This window comes from Eulemur rufifrons, chromosome 20 (genome assembly GCF_041146395.1).
Source record: "Eulemur rufifrons isolate Redbay chromosome 20, OSU_ERuf_1, whole genome shotgun sequence".
Classification (NCBI taxonomy): Eukaryota; Metazoa; Chordata; class Mammalia; order Primates; family Lemuridae; genus Eulemur; species Eulemur rufifrons.
In genome coordinates, this window is record NC_091002.1 from 3743113 (window position 1) to 3765155 (window position 22043).

Sequence of the window (22043 nt, forward strand, 5' to 3'; positions counted from 1 at the left end):
GACACCAGAAAGTTCTGATTGAATAAGTTCTTTTCTTAGTAAATGATGCCAATAAATGTGTTTGTTGAATGATCTAATAAGTTTCCTTGGGGGTAAGGCGGGGAAGGGGGAGGGCTAGTAAAAGGTTGGTTTGTTGAGTTTGTGTATTGCTTCCTTAAATGTTTGGAAGTCTTCACCAATGAGGCCATCTGGACCTGGAGTTTCTTTCTGAGTTTTAAAATTATGAACTTAAAAATATTCTTTGTTGAGGTATAACATATAAAATGTGACTTGAAAGCTGAGGAAGAATTTGGAGAGATGTGGGAACATGATGCAGGGTCTGTGTTGTAGGGGAACACGAGGTATCCTGGGAGAGAGACTGGAGATGAGGCTGCAGAAGGGGCAGGGAGGGCTTTGACTAGTCCACTGTTGTTGTAGTTGTCTCACCCCTTTGTCGAATGATTACTCTGATCTTCACCCTGAGCTGCTGATGTGCTAGACCAAGAGATGGAGATTTGACTCCTGGGATAGTGAGGAATTGATGAGAAGTTTTAAGTAGGACAGCGGGATTAACCACGTAAATTTATAAATATAGTCAGAACAGTGGTTCTCAAACTGGAGTAAGCATCAGAGTCCCCTGAAGGGCTCATTAAAACAGAGATTACTGGGCCCCACTCCAGAGTTTCTGACTCAGTAGGTCTGGGTTGGGCTCAAGGATTTGTATTTCTAGCCATTTTCGAGGTGATACTGCTGCTGGTCCAGACACCCACCTTGAGACCACAGGGTTAGCATGTATTTGTTAGTTGGCCCCCTCCCTCTCATGAATGTTGGCTGCCCTGGGGAGAGATTTTTGTCAGTTTTGTCCACTAGTCACCAGGGCCTGGCACTGACTAGGTGCTCAGGACCACTCCTGTGCCAGTCTGGGTCCCGTACTGGATTGTCTTACTTTTTTTTATTGCAAAAGTAATATGTGCTTGTTTGATTCTTTTTTTTTTTTTTTTAAACAATGCAGAAATTTGTAAAGTAAAAGTAATAGTCTTCTCCCTGTTCTTCACCACCGCCTCTTCCCAGAGATGGCCATCGACTGTGCGTCTCGGCAGGCTTTGTTGGTGCAGTTGCAAACATGCAAACACATGGACAGATGGTTTTCTTTTTTAAGGGCTGATGGAGCTGACTATGAGAAAGAGGACCCTGGCCAGAGCTTGTGGAGGAGGATAATTTTCCAGTAATTATTAACACCACTGAGTGATGTCGGGTCCAGGGAGAACCAACCTGTAGTATAATACCTTCTTGTGAGTTTAGAATAGATCAATTTTGTTGAACTTGAGGTTGTTAGTTAGATCTGGTTTTTGGTTTTTATGGTTTTTTTTTTTTTTCTTTACAGTATTTGAAGTTGTGAATGAGGGAGAATTCCAGAGTGATGGTTCTAACGTAGGTATTTAGATAGGGATTCATGTGACCATGTTGGTGACTCACCTACATATCCGATCACTTCTTCACAAGGTGCAGTGTCTGGCGCACAATGGACACTCAAGAAGCATCGTATAGATGGCACTTTGTTCAAAATGTGATGCTGCCCTGCTCTAGGTCAGAAGTACCAGTGGCTTTTGTGACTAGTCAGCCTGACCAGGAGTTGTGTCCTGGGCCCAGGAACCTGGTCACTCAGGCTTTGCTTCCCAGACTTTGCCGGTGCTCCTCCCTCCCTGTGACTAGTGAGGAGTTAGCCCTGCCTGCCACCACCCTGCCTTTCCAGCTGGTCTGCTCTGTCCTGCATGCTTTCACCTTCCAGTCTTCGCAGAGCAGGGCTTGGAAGCGTACCCATGGTGTTTCCTTGGGACTGTGGCTCCAGCTTGCCAGGAATGTGGTGTGGGGAGACTCAGTGCTTCTGCGGCTGGCCTTTTAGAGCTGTGTGGTCACAGTAGATGCGATGCACATCTCCCCTGCGCTCCTGTTCATGGACAGGTTTGTGGTTGCTGTCTTGCTTTCTTGCTTTTGTAACTGGAGACTTAACTAGACCAGGGTCTTTCCCATGTATGTAGGTTTCAGTATGATTTAACCCTGCCCCCCCTGATGGGGCAGAGTTGTTTCATTGGGTATCCCTCAGTTTAAAATGGATGGATGTATCTTTTATGTCCAGCCAGGGTCCCCTGAGTGCCAGGAGCTCTCTGGGCCAGTGTTTATGTACATGTGTATTTCATGTTCACTGCACTCCCTTGACATGAATATTCTGTTTTTAGGAATTAACTTTTTAGCTTCAGGTGCTACTTGGGTAGCATTTTCTGAAAGAGGAGAGACTCTAGGTGTTTCTGGCTCTTGGGTACTTTGAATTGTGTGTGGAACTAGGAATTTTTAGCACAATGGCTGATCACAGTAATAAAGCCTCACTGTCTTTCTTATTCATTTCATGTTTCCTGTGGAGTAGGTAGAATTTTATCACATAGGAGGTTTGCTCTGAAGATGATGCTTTGTTTTTCATGTCTCTGTGACAGTTGAAGTGGGTTGGCCTCTGTTCCCTTGTGTTTTCAAAGGAGAGTCAGAGGCCTGGTGTATATATATGTGGCGATGGCCCATGTCAGTTTTTGGGAGGTGGAGATCTGGAAAATATACCTAGAAAATGGGATTTAAGGAAATCATTGAAAATTTTGCCTTCTGTACCCCAAGTGAATACTAGGAGTTATGTGTTCCTTCAGGAGAAAATTTCTTAACCTCACTGAACCTCAGTTTCCTATCCGTACAATGGCAGCTATAGTACCTTTCGTGTTGGAAGGAGTACATAAAATATATGTAGAAAAAGTGCCTGGTGTACAATTCTAGGCATCTGATAGGTGACATGTAACAGGTAACTATGATTCAGAAAATGGTGGAGAACTTACCCTCCTGGGCCAGGCAGTTCTTGTGGGAACTGAATGCGTCATAGTTCAGTTTGTTTCTGATTGCTTTGGGATCAGAAATTACTAACAATTTCTGTTACTGAGACAAAGGAGGGAAAGAGCAAGAAGCCCTAAGTAATTCTTGAATTGCAAATGGAGTTCAAAGGTACAGTATCTTGAGGAAGGAGGACTTTGAGGTTTATTTCTTAAGATGTAAGAAGCTTTGAGAAAGCCCTGATGAGTGTCTAATGGCTTGTGGAACCTGCTCCACTGGGTCCAGGAGGATTGCATCCTGCCTCCAGCTGTCCCTCTGCCTTCCGGGCCAGGTGGCAGTCTCGGTCTCAGTTCTGTGTCCCTTAGCTGGATGTCTCTGGGCAGGTCTCTCCAACCTCTCTGAATCCTGGCTTCCTCTATTTTATGTGCAATAATAATTCTTATGCAGTTTTTATGAAAATTCCTTGAAAAAGCCTTCATTCAACAAGTATGAGTATTTTACTCTTATGCCTTTATTCCAGGCACTGGAGACAGAGCAATAAATAGAAGGGACAATACCCACCCTCATGAACTTTACATTCTGGCAAAAGAGACAAATCAAACAAGAAGGTGGTATTATCCGTGACATCTATGAGTGCCTGCTGTAGGGCGAGTGCTTTGAAAACCACTAGCAGCAGGGACTCGGATCCAGCATTGCATGATATTCTGTTGTAAGCGTGTCAGACTGCTCCTGAAATCACCTTTCGACTTCAATAACTTCCCAAAAGTTTTAGTAGAGGGAAAAGTAACAACTCTCCCCACAACAGAAGAAGAAAGGGGATCCCATTCATTTGACGAAACAATCTCTTGTCTAAGAACAGAGAGCTGGAACTTTGGTTTTTGTCCTTGCTGGGGGTTACTCATCTGTAAGCACACAGCAGCAGCTGTGGACGTGTCTTGGGGACATGCTGAAGAGACAAGGTTGGATTTGTGATGATGTTAATGATGCTTAACCTTCAGGACCCCTGACCTATACCTATACCTAATTTTGTGTTCATAATTAAGTTTTTCTCTTAAAGAGGATCCCTCAAATTCTAAAAGGTTTCAAGGCCCCTGAAAACCTGGATCTACCCTGTAAACAGGTGGTGGAAGTTCTGAAGTAGCTGAAGTAATGGAGTGTGGAGGCATGGAAGGGATTGCATAGAACAGAGCTTCCTCAGCCAAAGGCTGCTGCTCAGCTCTGGCTCATTGTCATGCAGGATAAGGGCCCAGTGTGGCCAGATCTTCTAATATTTCAAGAGAAAGCAGAAATCCAGATTTTTCTGTGATTTCTTGATTTTTAAAAATGTTTGACAAATCAAACTGAAGAACATTGTGTAGACAGAAAACACTGATGTGTCATCTCTCTGATGGCTCCTGCACACACACCTACAGAGCTGCCCTTTTAGTACCTAGAGTGTGTGCATGATCCCACTTAACTCTCATGATGGCCCTAGGGAGCAATGAGCGCTGTCCCCATTTACAGATGAGAAGCCGGTGGTTGCTTGCCTAGGGCTGCTTCTCTGTGGAAGGGCAGAGCTGGCATAGCCTCCTATGCTTCACTTCTCCGCTGGCTACAGGTGATACAAGGATATTTCCCACCTTGTGGCTTTCTTGAAGCAGACAGGTGCCTGAGCAGCCTGGGTTGGGAATGCTGGAGTGTGGCTGTGTTCAGGTTTGGGGTCTTCTCCCAGGAAGGCCACAGTTCCACCTTGGTTTGCTGGAAGTGGGCGATTCAAGAACAGGGGCAGCCGTGGGAATGTGGTGGACAGCAAGTCAGCTGCTTCTGGCCGCTTGGTCATTTTTCGTGTCTCCTCCCCTACTCCCCACGGTTTTGCCCTTTCCTAAGAAAAGTTTGGGAGTGGAACAGGAGTATGTTTGGATGACGCTGTTAACCACACTGCTTGCTGTATGTTCCTCTGGAGGTAGCGGCCAGCCATTCTTCATTAGTGTCGGGAGAAGATTGGAGGAGCTTGTGGGCCACATCTAGTAAAGCAGACTCAATTTGTCCACAAGCACTTGGCTGGGGAGGCCTGGAAGGCCTGAATTTGAGTCCCAGATAGATGACCTTGGGAACTTACCTAACCTCTAGGCCATTTTCCTTGGAACACTATCACTGGTCTCCCACTGAAGCAGTGATGTTTACAGTAAATTCCATGGGGTAGGAGCTCCATGCCTAGAACAGTGCCTGACTTAGAGTCAATAGATATTTGAACAAATAATAATTATTTAGGTTAATAAATATTTGAACAAATGTAGGTGAAACGTGCCAGCACAGTATGCTATGTGATGGTCTTTTGTTTCTGTATTCCTCAAGCTGTGGTCACAATTCCTCTCTTTTCTGTGTGGCTGAGCCTCACATCTTGCCTTTGCCTGCTGGTCTCAAGCATTGCTGGGAGAGGGATTTGGGCTGGTGACAGGAGCAGTTCTTGCTGCATACCTAGGGAGAGAATGTGTCTTTTAGGTTTGGTCTTAGGAAGTCAGGGGGTGTTGGCTTTTTTATGGACTGGTTTTATTGTCCCCTTGTTGGGATATCCCAACCCTCTTGAGGATGTTAGGCCCATACCGCTGAAGTCTAACTCTGCCCTTGAGAGTAGGCCAGTCTTGTCCTGCTCCCAGGTTCTGAGCTCCCCAGGGACAGACACTGTTTACTGTGCTCTGTGTCTCACCTAGTGGCAGCTGAACACAGTGCCAGGTGCAGGTCAGGGGCAAGACATGTTGCTGCCCAGACGGCTGCTCTAGGCAGCCAGCCCACAACATGGAGCCTGGGTCTGCAGCGGCACTGTCAGCTACCTTTCCAGTAGCTTCACCTGCTTTATGTCAGTGTCTCGGTCTGATTGAGTTCCTTGAGCATCCTGGCTTCAGTGGCTCTAGGAGGTGGGTGACGGAGTAAGTTGATACAGGTGATCCCCACCTAAACACACACACACACACACACACACACACATTCTCTCTCTCTCTCTCTCTCTCTCATGCTTTTCACTGGCGTGTTCTCAACCTGCAGTCTTCTTTCTCTCATCCCCGAAGGTGGATACTCCTCCTTCACCCTCATCTCAGTTGGCCAGTTCATTGTTGGGATTCTTGAGGGCCGATGGCCTTATTAACTCACCTGTTTGTTTTATATTCCAGGCCTTGGAAACAGTAGATGCTCAATATGGAACTGAATTGAACATGCTGGTGCCAGGCCCTACAGTAGGTGCTGGTGCTTTCTTGGCCTCATTCATCATATTTAATCCAGAATAAATGGCTGCTATGGGGTAGAGTCTGAGTGCAGATCCAGCCCTCCCTGCCTCTTGGAAGCCCTTGGGCCTACTTGGTTCTGCTCGGCTGAATGCTGAACTTTCCTCCAGGCTAGGGGTGAAGGTCTTGCTCCCAGTTCCCAGCATGCTGCTGCTGTTTCCAGCGGGGGGCTTGGCCTCTAGGAAGCCCAGTGCGGGCAGGGGCTCAGCAAAGAGCTCTCCATGAGCCCCAACTCTGTAAGCCTCTTGGGATCCAATTTTGAAGCACAACAGGCAACCATGATTCTGTTTACATGCTGGTTAAACATATATTCACTTCTGTCTTCCAAGAGACATTGTTTTTATGCCAGGAGTGTATTACTCAGTGATTTTGTTTTCTCTTTAGCCTTTGCTTGTGATGGTCCTCTTCACCTAACGTAACAGGCACTGCCCAAACTTTCCGAGCTATGATGCTAGGTGTGTAGAGAAATCCTTTTCTGGGGGGTGATGAATCTTACTGGTTTGAAGGATGGGGAGGGGGAGTGATACAAAAGCATTTCATTTTCTACTGGCAAAAATACCTAGTTTTGCAGCGGCTTTTTTTTATTTTTTATGAACTTTTTTCAATAGGTGATACATTTGCATGGTTCAAAATCACAAAGTCCAGGAGAGTATATGATGAAAAGTTGCCTTTCTACCCTGTGCCTTTTCCTACCCAGTAATCTGTCCCGGAAGCAGTGAATGTTAATAGCTTTTGTATTCTTCCAGAGAGAGTCTGCACCTGTACAAGCAAATGCGGATCATGTATTAATATTACATGGCATACCTTGTACTATTATGTATCTTGCTTTTATTCCTTTAACAATAGATAGTTCATAGTCTTTCAAAAAAAGATGCCCCTATCCTTCTTAAAGTTGTATACGACTGGATCATAAACTCTTGGGTTGTTTTCAGACTTTATGTGACATTTAAAAAAATAATACATTTGATGTCAGCCAACATATCATTTCAATATAATAATTTACACATTGCAAATGCTCAATAGGTCCATGGGGCCAGTGGTCCCGTATAGGACAGCACACGTCCATCCCTTTGTAAGAGGACAAGGGGTATCGGAATCTCCAGGACTCAGCCTCAGCCCCCTTTCCCTCTTTTCAGATGTTGATCTTCTCTCTGCCTCCTGCCTAAGGGAGTACACTGGACAAACCTGTGGAAGTAAAGAACCTGGTAACCTAGAGTGTGGAGGAGGCTGGAGAGGTCAGAATTGGCTGACTATTCTTGTTGGGGCCCAGGATCCTGAAGGTCCATTTTGTCCCAGTTAAATGTGTCAGTGGCTGATCTTGCACCTATTTCTGATGTTGCTATGCACTTGTGGTCTGGCACTGCACGGGGTACCTGTGAGCTTCTGACTTCACAGAAGAGCTGTAAGGCAGAAACTGACACGCCATTATTTTTAACATTATTTTGTCATTGGCATCCCATATCTTTCCACAGAGTTGTTATCTATTGAGATGAAATAAGTACTTTGAGAGCCATTGGGTAAATATCACAGTGAAGCACTGGCTCCTTCTCCTGCCCAAATGTTCTTCTGCTTCTCTTGGCCTGTTAGAATCAGTCTTTTCCCTGCAGTTTGGTGTGGCTTAATAATTGGTGGTCCTGAGTGTATTTCCAAGGGTGCTTCAACATGATTTTAAAATGATGCTGGGTAGGCTTTATGGACAGATCCCAGTGGGGCCAGCACTTACCAGGGCCACTTTCCATGGGAGCTCACCATTCTTGTAAACTGTGTCCCTCTCAAATCTTTCTGTGTTTTCAAGGTGCAGAACACTGGCTCAGCTGAAGGGGCAGAGGTGAGGATAGTATCTCCCTGCTCTCCCGCGGGCTCGGTCTGCAGTGGTGGGGGCAGTTGTTTTTCAGGGGCCAAGTGTGTCTGGCCTGTTCAGCACCTTATTTAGTCCTCATGTCTCCTCTTTTAGGGAGCAGTTATGGGCAGAAGAAACAGCATGTGTCATGGGCCTGAGGTGGGTGATTTGTGGGAGCTCAAGGGGTTGGGGCCAGGCCACGTGCCGCAAAAACAGGTACAGATCATTGAAGCGATTTGGGGGCAGGACTGCTGTGATCCATTTGTGGTTCCAAAGATGGCTCTGGTGGATGCAGTTGGAGCTTTGCTGGGGTTTGGGGCTTGATGGATTAAGAACTATACCTGAGGGACAACCGAAGAAAGAGATAGGCGCACTTGGTGTGACAGGCACCTGTCAGCAGGCATGTGTGCAGCCCGTCAAATACAGGAGGACAAAGAGGGCTGGGCAGTAGGGAGGTGTGGAGATAACCTGAGAAGAGACTGAAGGGTTTTGAGCCTAGAAGACTGCCCCTTTTTTGTTATTCAATACAGTTGAGGCCCTCAGAAAATATTTATTGAATGAATGAGGTACAGAGGGTTGTTGAGAGAGCACCTCTACTCTGGTTTCCTGCCTGCAGAGGCAAGTCTCAATGATGAAGGCTTTTAGAAAGGAGAAATGCTTCTTGTCTTGTCTTTGGAAAAGTTCTTGGGTGCTTCCCTGTTACCACTCTCCTCTCCTGGCCACTGCAGGAGAAGGGATCTGAGTGTGCATCGTGGATGAAGGGGCTAGGTAGGAGGTCAGATATGCCTGTGCCCAGACCGTGTGTGTAGGTGGGGCCTGGGGGATAAGAGGCGACAGGTGGTGTGCTGGTGTGGGTGCTATTGTGGGAGTGGGCAGGGCAGGATTCATGACCTAGAGATCAGGTGGCTCTTAGGGAACCCCGATAGGGACAGTTTCGGTAAGACTGTGTGTGGATTGGAGGAAGGGAACCTATGGATACAGCAGTGCTTGGTTTTTCACCACACCTGGTGGTTGGTGGAAGGCAGCCACAGGAAAGGGTCTCCTGCACTTGCTTCTGCTGCAGACACACATTGAGTACCTACTGCATGCTGGATGGATTCAAGGGAGGCAGAGGGGATTCTTCTCTTTCCCCTGGGAGACCCCACCCCAAGTAGAAGGCAAGTGGAGAGGAAAGGAGACTGAGTTCATCCCACAGGCACAAAACAAAGCAGAGAATACTCTGGAAACAGACGCCAGGGAGCCCAGGCCTGCACATCTGGTCAGGGAAGGCTTCTCAGAGTGCCCTAAGGACAAGTATGAGGATTTCTCAAGGTGGGGTTGGAACAGGCAGATTTAAAATAGTGAAAAGAGGAAGCTTGAGTCCAGTAGCCCCCGTGTCCTGTCTCCTGGTATCAGTCAGAGGTGGTGACTGTGGCCACTGTGTGCCCTAGCGTCTGAAGGCCAAGGGGTGGACCAACTCACCAGGCCACACAGCCCATGAAGGGACAGCTGAGGGACTGCTGGGCTCAGGGGGAGTGGCACCAGTGTGTGGGTTCCTGAAGGGCGTCCCTGAGGGATGCTCCCAGCTCCATGCTGCCCAGTGTCATTGCTGCCAGGCTGTGTCCTCTCACTGGACCTGGCCTGGGGTTTGGTCATGTGATGAGCAGATGTGAGCAAGGCTCTACCTTGGCCTCCTGGGCATCTGATGAGTGGCCCACCTGAAAGGAGGCAATCCTTTCACCCCAAGCCCCGGGCTGCAGCACCTTTTTACTTACAGTGACTTGTTTTGGGGTTGTACTTCAACCTCTTATCCACAAAAATAATATCTCCAAGACTATTTCTATGAACCTTCCAAAAATCATGACCTATTACATGAGCTTAAGTTCTTATGTTAAAAATAATTATGCAACTTTGATTTTTGATACATTAAATTTTATCTGTACTACCTTTGTGCAGACTTACGTTGCATTAGCTGAGGCTGGAAAAACTGAGGTTTCTGTTCTTCTTAGTCATCCTGCTGCTGGCCATGTCTCGGTGAATAGCATCAGTATTTGTGCTCAACCTCCTAAATCACAAATCTGAGAGCCAGTCATGCAGACTTCTCCTTTTCACATATTTCCTACGTCGATTCTGTGCAATTCTCGGATCCATTCCTTCAACCCTCTGGGACTCCTGTCCATCCAGGGTAAGGAGGCGTGCCCTTGATCCTGGGGCCTTCCCCTTGCTGAGTGCATTTTGTTTTCTTAAGTTTGTGTCTTGCTAGTTCTCTTCCCCAGAGAGAAACAACTCCTCTTTAGCAAAATGTACACAGTTAGGGAACCCAAGTTCTGGATGCTCAAGTTCTTGGTTATCATCTGGGTGCCTGAGGTTTTAACCTGTTTTTAATTGCAGAAGTCCTTCACTGATGGTGAAATCTTAGATGTTAAATGAGTTGGATCTGGAGACAGCTCGAAGTTCATTTCTTGTAAATAGAATTGCCTTGGGCTGTGAAACCGTTTCTGAAATGATTCCATTATAACCTCAAGAGAAAAGCAAGGAAGGAAACACTTGTTTTCTTTTATGAAAGTTTTTGTAACTTTATTTTGATATAATTTCAAACTTACTGAAAAGCTGCCAAAAAAAAGGAACTACCATATATCCTTTACCCAGATTTACCAACTGTTTACATTTTGCTCCATTTGTTTTCTCTCTCTCTTTATAATATATATGCGTATTTTTTCCTGAATCATTAGAAGAGTAAATTGGAGATATCATGTCTCTTTACCCCTAAATTTATCAGCATATTTCTTAAGAACAAGGGCATTCTTTTACATAACCACAGTACAGTTATCAAAATCAGGAAATTTAACATTAATCCAGTGCTGTTTTTGGATCCACAGTGCATAATCAAATTTTGTCAAGTTTTCCAATAATCTTTATGGCCTTTTTTTCCCCATGGTCCAGGATGGTGGTACAGGACCTTGCATTGCATTTAATTGTCAGGTCTTTTTAGTCTCCTCTTAATCAGGAACAATCCCTCAGCCTTTCTTTGTCTTTCATAATGTTGACATTTTTAAAGAGTAAAAGGATCTATCATTTTATATATTATCCCTCAGTTTGTGGGTGTCTGCTTTTCCTCATGATTAGATTCAGGTGATGTATTCTTGGGGAGCCAATGCCATTGACCTGGTGTATTATTCTTTGTGTGTCACATCAGGTGTCCTGTGCTGTCTGTCCTGACATTGGTGATGTTAGCTTTGATCACTTGGCTAAGGTGGTGTCCCAGGTTTCTCTAGTATAAAATTAACTATTTTTGCTTTTGTAATTAATAAGTAATTTGTAAGAGACGCTTTTAAACTATGTAAAGATCCAGTTCCTTGTCCAACTTTAATGCACTTGTTTAAGCACCCATTGATCATTTGCTGACTCTAATAGTCCTTCCATACTTACTAGATGGCATTCTAAGAGCTTCCCCCCTCCTCCATTTATTTATATATCTAATTATTTATATCTATATGGGCTCATGGATTTTTGTTTTATTAAGTGGGTTATATTCCATAGTTGTTATTTATTCCGATGATTCAAGTGTTCCAGATGTAGCCAGTGGAAGTCTTTCAGGCTGGCTACTGTTTCCCTTTGACATGTCCTCCTATTTCTTTGAGCACTTTTTAGCACATCAGAATGCTGCAGGCTCATCTTATAGTATTCTAGTAAGCCCTGGAAAGCATTTGTTTTTAACGAATGCACCAATGCAGTGCATTCCAAAACATAGTTTATTTTGTACTACCAGTTGGGATTTATTTGTGCTATTTGGAACTTTTGTTTACATGTTCTTGGGAGAAGACCTTGTGACCATCTCATGAGTGACTTTCTTTTTATAATATATGAATACTCTGTCTAAATAGATAACACAGATTTACCTGGTAGATAATTTAAATAGTGGTTAAGTACTAAAGCAGCTGTTATTCTTAAATACTGATTGTGTACCTGAAATTTTAATTTGTATAACAACCTTGTGGAACATGGGGTGGTGTCCCCTTGTTAAACATAGGAAATTAAGGCTCAGAAAGGTTAATATACTGATCTAGAGTCACACAGCTAGTGAATAGTTGAGCCAAGGTTTCATTTCAGTTTAGTCTGACTTCAAAGCTCACTTTTCCTCATGTGCTTTATGATATAATGCATTTCCATACTCAATTGTAGAATTTCTACATGTAACAGTTGAATAACAAAACGTTTATTTCTGGCTTAAGGTCTTTCTCCTGCTGCATAATTATGTGTCTTTATGAAAATCAAGTCTGAAGAATTAAAGTATGTGGTTCATCACATTGTCCCACTCGATAGAAAGTTTGCTTGTTTTTTTAGAGTGATTCGGCTGTCCTAGTGTTTGTTTAAAGACCCAGAAGTTCCCTAACCCTTTTATTTTCTTCCTATAGGAATTTGCTTGCTAGAAAACAAAATGCAAGACTTGACAAACAAAATGACTTGGGATGGAAGTTATTTGGAAAAGTACCACTCCGAGAGAATGCTCAGAAAGATTCAAAGAAAACGCAAAAGGTATACAAGATATGAAAACACAGAAATATACTGTTGTATGTATACAGCATATATTTATGAACCTTGCAAAAGTGACCATTATTGAGGCTTTGAAATCAGAAAACTCTTTGTATTATTTGCATGCCAACTTCCTAAAATTTAAATCTGTATTCAGAATGTGGATGAATTTAACCTTTTTCATGTCTTACAGCTTGTAGCATATACATAGGAAAGCAGTTGACAGAACTGGGCTTTAGATATTTATAGCTTGATTAAATTTAATCAGTTTTTTCAATAGTAGTTGCAAATGTGTTTATTGTCAAATTTTTATTAATTGTTTTGGTATTAAAGCTTTCTCCTATGGTTTTCTTGGACAGGAAGGCTAGGGCCACCATTCACCCAGGCTCTGCTAAGGCACCTCCCCCTTACTCTGAAGTTGCCCACTTTTGCAGGGGGCAGGAGTGGAATGGGGTTGAGGATCAGGCTATGCCTATGATATCATCACACTGGGCTGCCTTATTCCTGGCAGTGGTAGCAATGCCAACCGTGGGAGGCACCTGCTATCTTTGTAAGGAGGGGGCTCATACACAGATGCAGCAAGTCTGTGGCCTTGAGATCCCTGACTGTTATCACCTTCTAGTCCCTGAGTCCGTCCCAGCCACTGTAGCATTCTGACACTCTGCTGTTTGCCCAGTGCTGTGACATCATCCCCCAGCAGCCTTACCCCTCCAACCTCAATTTTATATTCATTGACAATTGTTCAATAAACACTTTTGAGGACCTGCTAAGTGGTAGGCCTCATGTTTGGCCCTGGCTTTGGAGAAGGGACACAGCACCTATGCTCAAGAGCTGCAGTCCCCACCCCCTGGGCCACAACCTAGTACCAGTCCTGAGCTCCTCACCGCCCCCCAGTGACACCCCACTCCCCTATCCCTGGTCCATGGAAAAATTGTCTTCCATGAAACTGGTCCCTGGTGCCAAAAATGTTGGGGACCACTGCCCAAGAGCACCCTTCTGGAAATGATTCCAGTGCAGGTATTGTAAGGAGCATCACAGGTGCATGAGCAGGGAGGTTGGACCTTCTCGGCAAGGCAGCACAGACTGAGTTTAAAGGTATAACAGAGAATTGATTGTTATGGGGATCATGTACTGAGTGATTACTATGTGCTAGTTTTAAATGACTCAGCACTTGTGTTTCTAGTTCATTCAGAACTCGCAACAACCTTTTGAGGAAGGTACTATTATCCTCTTTACCAAAGAAGCACTGAGACAAGAGGCGGAGTGACTTGTGCAGGGTCACACAGCTAGTAGGTGGCAGAGCTGGGATGCAGCCCCAGGCAGTTGGGTTCCAGGGCACTTTCTGCTGGCAGGACAGGGTGCAATGTGAGCCCCGGAGACTGAGCCCAAGAGGCTGAGCCCAAGAAGCAGCAGGAGGAAGCTAGCCATGGGGCCCAAGTGCTGTGCTTCCCTGGAATCCTGCCTCTCCCTGAAGTCTTTGCAGAGGCCCTGAGTGTTTTACTTAGGTAAGGAGTGATGAGATACCTCTGGCAAGAGTGTGGCTCTTGGACTAGTCCAGGCAAGAGAAAATGGAGTCTGGCCCATTGCTGCTGTGGTCATTGTGGGGTTGCAGAGGATGCCTCTCTGAATGCTAAACAGACTTGCTGATGATCTGTTAGATGTGGGGTGCGGTGTACAGTGGTGAGGCAAGGCACAGCGCTGGGGCTCCTGGCCTGGGCAACAAGGTGGGTTTCCACATACTACATTTTTCATGCCTCAGCAAATTAAATTTGTTTTGAATGTTGTCTGCCATTCTCTGTGGTAATTGTCTGGACCCAGGGAACTCACTAAGTATATCAGTGTTGGAATTCATTTTTGTAGAACCTTACATTTTGAATTTGAGTCACTTATTGTGTAGGCTTACTAAAATAGCATACAATTAAAATACGAATTTGTATGAAAAGCTCAGCTATAAATTTCTTAAGAAACTAAGTAGCCAAGCTGTTATAAAGTTTTTAAATAAATCTACACTTTAAAAAAGTAACATTTGTGCTAAATAGATTTTCCCATGGCACTTCATATCACTTGCATCATGTTTGAATTTCTTTGTCTTTTTAGTACCCTGTTTTATTTTTTTTTAAGGTGAATGTGGATATTATGTTCTTCACCTTAAAAGGTGTTTTTTTTCCCTGTGAACTGAAATGACTAGGCCAGCTAATTATGTGGTAACACAATACTGCGAACAGGAGGACCATCTGACTTCAGTCATCAATAATAAAGAATGTAATTGTACCTGCATGAGTCATACAATACTGCCTGTGACCTGTTTGCTTCTGCTTTGTGTCTCTGGCCCTCTCATCTCTCAGTCCCCCTCCCCCGCAAGGAGGCATAGTCTGGGAGGGACTCAGGGTCAGGGACCTGCTACTGTCGGGAGGCCTCTGGGCAGCAGGTTTGAGATGGCTGTGTCAGCCTACACAGCCCCCCGCTTTAGAGGGTGGGTGCTAGACTTGTGGTCCAAGATGGTGACATTAACTCCAGTTAGAGCTAAAGCATAGAGAAGGTGTTTAGGAAATTCTAATTCCTTTTCCTTCTCTCTCTGGCATTTTTTTTTTTTTTTTTTAATTACTTGAGAAAAACGGCTTCACATGGTGATTTAAAAACATGGAATTTGGCTGCCTGGGTTTGTATTCAGCTCTGCCACAATTTGGCTGTGTGACTTTGTGTAAGTTATTTAACCTCTCTGAGCCTCATTTTCCTCATCTCTAGAATTTGGAGAACAGTAATACCTACTTGCAAGGAGGTGAGGATTAAATGAGTGAACATGTATCATGTGCTCGGACTAGTAGTGCACATAGTAAGTGCCATAAAAGTGTTTGCTGTTATCATTGTTTCTTTTGTATGACACGCCACCCTTGAACAACAGGAAATGGAGCATAGTGTGAAAGAATTAGATACTTTCTTTTGCTTCTTCAGTAAACACTGTGCTGTGTTGAGGCCAGGTCTTGTGCGGGGACACAGGAGCATAAGAGCAGTTGGGTTGACCTGCCTGAGTGCTGAGGGACAGGCGTGCACACTGGCCACCAGCTTTGGACTTGCAGGCTTGGATTTGGTTTCTAGCTTCACCTCTTCTTATCTGTATGAACTTGGGCCAAGGACTACTACTTAATTTCTTCCTCTGCTAAATGGACATTATGACATCTACTCACTGGATTGTCATAAATTGAGAGATAACATATGCGACATGTTTTTTGCGCAGGGTCTAGCACAGCAGGTGGCCCAGAATTAGTGCTCAAGCGGTGGCTGTCGTGACTTTTAGTTAATTAATAGGCCCAGTTTGTGGTGTAGGTTCTGTATGTGGTTTGCCCAGGGCATCTAGGGCACATCTGACTTTATTCTAACAGGCCACATTCTCTTGGCTTGGGCCTTATATACTGCCATTTTTTTGGAAATATTGAATTGTTACTTTTAGTTATCTTTTCAAATTTTATAAGCATTTTGAAAGTTGTTATATTTTCGATCAACTTACGTTATTATCCGAGAGAGATTTTCTTTTTTTTTTTTTTTTTTTTGAGACAGAGTCTCACTCTGTTGCCCAGGCTAGAGTGAGTGCCGTGGCGTCAGCCTAGCTCACAGCAACCTCAAACTCCTGAGCTCAAGCGATCCTCCTGTCTCGGCCTCCCGAGTAGCTGGGACTACAGGCATGCGCCACCATGCCCGGCTAATTTTTTCTATATATATTTTTAGCTGTCCATATAATTTCTTTCTATTTTTAGTAGAGATGGGGTCTCGCTCTTGCTCAGGCTGGTCTCGAACTCCTGAGCTCAAACGATCCGCCCACCTCGGCCTCCCAGAGTGCTAGGATTACAGGCGTGAGCCACCGCGCCCGGCCGAGAGAGATTTTCTTAATAGGGAAACAGAAATGACCGAGGTTAGGATTGTAACACTATAGCGATAGCTCCCGAAGTATGGTCCCCAGACTAGTCGCAATTGTCATCTCTGGGCATTTGTTAGAAATACTAGTTCTCAGGCCTCACCTCAGACACACTGAAACAAACTCTTGGGGTTGGGGCCCAACAAACGCTATAGGTAATTCTAATATGTGCTAGAATTTAAGAACTATTGCTGTGCAAGAAAGGAATGTTGGATATTGGGAGGAAAACAGCCATTTTTTTTGCCACAGTAGATTAAATAAAGGGCCCAAACCATACCGCAATACAAGTTCCAGTAACTGCTAGAGAACTTTTGAAGTCTTTTTTTTTTTTTTTTTTTTTTTGAGACAGAGTCTTACTCTGTTGTCTGGGCAGCCTAGCTCACGGCAACCTCAAACTCCTGGGCTCAAGCAATCCTTCTCCCTTAGCCTCCTGAGTAGCTGGGACTACAGGAATGTGCCACCATGCGCCACCATGCCTGGCTAATTTTTTCTATATATTTTTAGTTGTCCAGCTAATTTCTTTCTATTTTTAGTAGAGACGGGGTCTCATTCTTGCTCAGGCTGGTCTCAAACTCCTGAGCTCAAACGATCCTCCTGCCTTAGTCTCTCAGGGTGCTAGGATTACAGGCATGAGCCACCGAGCCTGGCCTGAAGAAGTCTCGAGACTAGAGAAGGGGAGAATTCACCTGAAGAGCACTGCCTTCAGCCTCCTGTGGCTGGTTCGGCATGGGTGGTGATGCCAGCTCAGCAGTGCAGACCTTTGCCTTGTGAATAAAGGGGGACCTTCTTTCTTGAATTCCATGGTCCTTTCATTTGCTCCACAAATTGAAGCCACTGAGTATTACAATGAAGGACAAGACTTATTTGGCCCTTGCCTTGTTAGACTTTACCATGGATCAAGGAAAGACAGATTTAAACAAATAACTCTACAGAAAATTACTTGTACTTGTGATAAATGTTGTGAAGAAGTGTAGTAATCATAGAGAAGTTTTGTATTACTTAACATGTTTCTCTGAACTCAAATTTTTTAAGTGACTGCCAGTTGCCAAAGCAAGGGTCAGTTCTCAGATCTTGTCTTCCTTGACCTATCAGCAGCATTCTCTCAGGTGACCTCTGCCCTGCTCCTTGAGAGGCTTCTTTACCTTGACTTCCAGGTCACCCCTTTGTCCTCCTTTTCAGTTTCCTTTGCTGGGCCCTCTTCTTCCCAATCCTCTAAATGTTAGAGTGCCTCTTGGGTACTTCCTTTTTCATGGGAAAAGGATGCCCCTCTGGGGCATCTCAGCCAGACTTGAGGCTTCAGAAGTCAGGCCTGTACTGACAACCTCCACACTTGTTTCCAAACTGGACTTACTCCCTGAACTCCATGCCAGGCATCCAGCTGCCCAAAAAACCTTTGGTTTTAAAAACTTTTTTTTAATAGAAATAAGGGTCTTGGTATGTTGTCCAGGCACATCTTGAATGCCTGGCCTTAAGCGATCCTCCTGCCTTGGCCATCCAAAGTGCTGGGATTACAGGTGTGAGCCACCATGCCTGGCCTAAAAGACCTTTAAAAGACCAAGGATACAAATGTACAGATAGATAGGAGTTCTATGCCACTGTAGGATGACTATAGTTAACAATAACGTATACTTTCAATTAGCTAAAAGGAGGATATTGAATGTTCGAGCACAAAGAAATGATAAATGTTTATTATGGGTATGCTAATTACCCTGATCTATACATTATATGTATCGAAACATCACTATGAACCCCATGGGATATGTATAATTATTATTTGCCAATTTAAAAAATTAAGTTAAAAAATCACTAAAGTTAGCTCTTGCTTTGGGAAAAAAATCATTTAAAAAGTCAAAATGAAGCTTTGTAATTTGAGCAGATATCAGAGGCTCAGGGCAGAAAACATTTGGGGATGCTTTAGAACAGAGTTTGTGAATTTTTAGACATAAAACTATTTACATAGGCTTCAGGAATTGATATTATTGTCAGGAAATGAGGTTAAGCAGAAAGTTTATGTCCTGATTGGCTCTGAGGCAACTACTGATTGTGGTGGCAATAGCTGCAAGGAAGGATGGACTTGCAGATTTCACAGTGTTCTGGATAAAACACTGTCATATGAGCAAAGATGAGTACTTGGCCTGTTGTGTTTGAGTTTGTATAACCAGGAATGTCTTGGATGGCCTTCTGGAATTTCAAGTCTGCTCTTAGATCTTAGAGTGTCCCAGGAGAAGGTAAATCCAGGATAGCTTAAAGTGATATTCATTCTCTTCACCTCTGAGAAGTCTGGGGTACTCAGAAAGTCTCAAACCATCATAAATTATGGAAAGGATATAGGTCTTGGTGGTCAGTGAAAGTAACTGGCTACAACCTACAGGCAAATTCTCAAACAACAATAAGAAAACTACTTTCACTTTCATCGTCCCTTATGCCTTTGAAAATGGGTTTGAACGAGCTTACAAAAATAAATAGAGCAGGTCACAGTTCTGGGTAAGATGGAGTGAACACATTCCACCCTGTCTCTCCCAATGAATGCAGCTATAAAACCTGAACAGAATGCATGGAGCAGCTATTTAAGGATTCTGAAAAGTAAATAGTAGCAGCTAGATTGGGGAAGAAGAGCAGAATTTGATATATCACTGAATTGATACTGAGTTTACCAGCTTTGTTCCCCTCTGATATTCCTCAATCTAAACTCAGGGCAACCTAAAACCCAGAAATGGGTGCTAATATGGACAGAGAGAGCACCAGGTGGAGCTCTGTAGTTCTGGTTTGAGGAGTGGGTCTCTAGCTCTCAGAGAGAGTGCAGAAATCCAGTTTTTAAAATTTTTATTTTTTTCTCTATTCTCTTGCACCCCAGCCCTCAGGCATCCTTATGGCAGCAACACTAGGAAGGATTACTGACTGGAAGAGCTTTGTTCCTAAGAAGGTGGGGCGAACCCCTGATGCTTTATTGTCTCTTTCCTTCTGGCTCTTGTCCCTGATGTGGACACAGTTGTGTGAAGTATGTGGCTAGCGAACCAGGGAAGGAGAGACTTAGGGAACTAGAAAGTTCTGGGGGGATTACATAGAGGAGGGGTTCAGGAGAGTGACCCTTTAAGGTTATTTATGAACTCCTGGACTTCTCACCAAGTTGTGGATACATGGATCTGACCCTAAATAACATATGTAAACCGAGAACTAAACTTCGGGGTAGACCACCATGCAAATCCCAGACTGGCCACTGGGTGGTGCCCATGTGGGATAGATGCAGAAAGTATTAATGCTACAATGGCTTGGAAAACTCAGATGACGTGGGAGCCACAGCTCAGCAGAAGGCTGGTTGGGACTTGTGTCTGGAATCCAGCTGGGTCAGTTGCTTACCAAGATAAAAATGTCAACATTCTCCAAAGGGTTTAGACAAGATCCAGAATCTCTTAACACAGTATTCAAAATATCAGGAATGCAGCTCAAAAGAACAAGGATTATCTTTTGACAACCAACAGACACCAATGCCAAGATAACAAAGAATTTGAAATGGGCATTATAAAAATGCTCCAATAAGTAAGGGGGAACCTTCTTGAGATGGGAAGATAGAACTATCACTAAGGAAATAGAAAATATAGAAAGAACTAAATGGAAATTTTATAACTGAAAAATATAGCAACTAAAATAGCAAACTAACTGGACAGACTCAATAGCAGAATGGAAACGATAGAGGAAAAAGTGAGTGAAGATTGATCAATAGAAATTATCCAATCTGAACAATACAGAGAAAAAAGTAAAAAAAATGAACAGAGCTTTAGGAACATGTGGGACAGTACTAAAAGGTCTAACATTTGTGTCATTGTCAGAAGGAAGGGAGAAAGAATGTGATGCAGAAAAGTTATTGGAATAAATAGTAGCTGAATATGTCCCAAATTTGGCAAAAAACATAAACCTACAAATTAAAGAAACTCAGTGGCCCCCAAACAGGATAGACCCTAAGAAGTCCATGTATACACACATGATAACCAAGTTGCTGAAAATAAAGATAAAGAAAAAAATCTTACAAGCAGCCAGAGAAGAACAATGCATTACTTATTGGGGAATAACAATTAGAATGATTGTGAATTTCCCATAAGAAACCATGGAGGCCAGAAGGAAATGAAATAACATTTTTAGAGTACTGAAAGAAGAGAACTGTCAACCCAGAATTCTGTCTGTATTCAGAAAAAATACCCTTCAGGAATGAAAGTGAAATAAAGATATTCACAGATGAAGGAAAACCTAAGAATTTGTTGCCAGTAGACCTTCTGTAAAAGAATTGCTAAAGGAAGTTGTTCAGATAAAAGGGTCAGATAAAAGGAAACTTGGAACATCAGGAAGGAAGAGGAACAGAAATGGTAAATATCTGGATAAATATAGTTGACTGTTCTCTCAGTGTGTTCTTTGTGTTCTTTAAAAATATGTTTTGCTATCCAAATTATGTCTGGGTTTGTGTTTTTTTTTTTTTTTTTTTTTTTGACAGAGTCTTGCTCTGTTGCCTGGGCTAGAGTGCCGTGGCGTCAGCCTAGCTCACAGCAACCTCAAACTCCTGGGCTCAAGCAATCCTCCTGCCTCAGCCTCCTGAGTATCTGGGACTACAGGCATGCGCCACCATGCTCGGCTAATTTTTTCTATATATTTTTAATTGACCAGATAATTTCTTTCTATTTTTAGTAGAGATGGGGTCTTGTTCTCGTTCAGGCTGGTCTCGAACTCCTGACCTCGAGTGATCCTCCTGCCTTGGCCTCCCAGAGTGCTAGGATTACAGGCGTGAGCCACCGCGCCCAGCCTGGGGTTTTCAATGTATGTAAATATTATATATAAGACAACTTTAAATATAAAGGGAGAGAGAATATGGTGATAAAGTTTCTATATTCCACTTGAAGTGGTAAAATATTGATTCTAATTAGATTATGAAAAGTTAAATATGTCTGTTCTAATCCCTAGCCCAACCACTAAACTATACAAAGAGATGGCGAAAAACACAATAGATAAAATGGAATTCTGATAAAATCAATTCAAAAAACTTGAATCAAGACAGGAGAGGCCGGGCGCGGTGGCTCACGCCTGTAATCCTAGCACTCTGGGAGGCCGAGGTGGGCGGATCGTTTGAGCTCAGGAGTTCGAGACCAGCCTGAGCAAGAGCGAGACCCCATCTCTACTAAAAATAGAAAGAAATTATATGGACAGCTAAAAATATATATAGAAAAAATTAGCCGGGCATGGTGGCGCGTGCCTGTAGTCCCAGCTACTCGGGAGGCTGAGACAGGAGGATCGCTTGAGCTCAGGAGTTTGAGGTTGCTGTGAGCTATGCTGACGCCATGGCACTCACTCTAGCCTGGGCAACAGAGTGAGACTCTGTCTCAAAAAAAAAAAAAAAAAAAAAAAAAGACAGGAGAGAAGAAATAGAGGAAGAGAAAAGAGAATACAAATAAAATGGTAGACTTAAATTCAAACATATCAATAATTATTATACATTAAATGTAAATGGTCTGAACACACCAATAGCATATCTCAATATTCAATTGTGACAGATTGTCAGAATGTATAAAAAAAATAGACCCAACTACACATATGCTGTCTATAAGGAACTCATTTCAAATATAAAATATGTAGGTTAAAGTGAAAAAGTAGAAAAAGATATATTAATACCATGAAAACATTAATTACAAATGGAGTG

General features: G+C 43.5%; 1 protein-coding gene across 1 annotated transcript in view; it reads left to right on the top strand.

The window, feature by feature from the left end:
- The window catches only part of TBC1D14 (TBC1 domain family member 14), a 121293-nt gene that overhangs the window by 36335 nt on the left and 62915 nt on the right, over positions 1-22043 (top strand). Inside the window, exon 3 of the mRNA XM_069495714.1 lies at positions 12336-12456. Within this exon, the coding sequence (XP_069351815.1) occupies positions 12336-12456 (121 nt within the window). The remainder of the gene's footprint in view (positions 1-12335; positions 12457-22043) is intronic.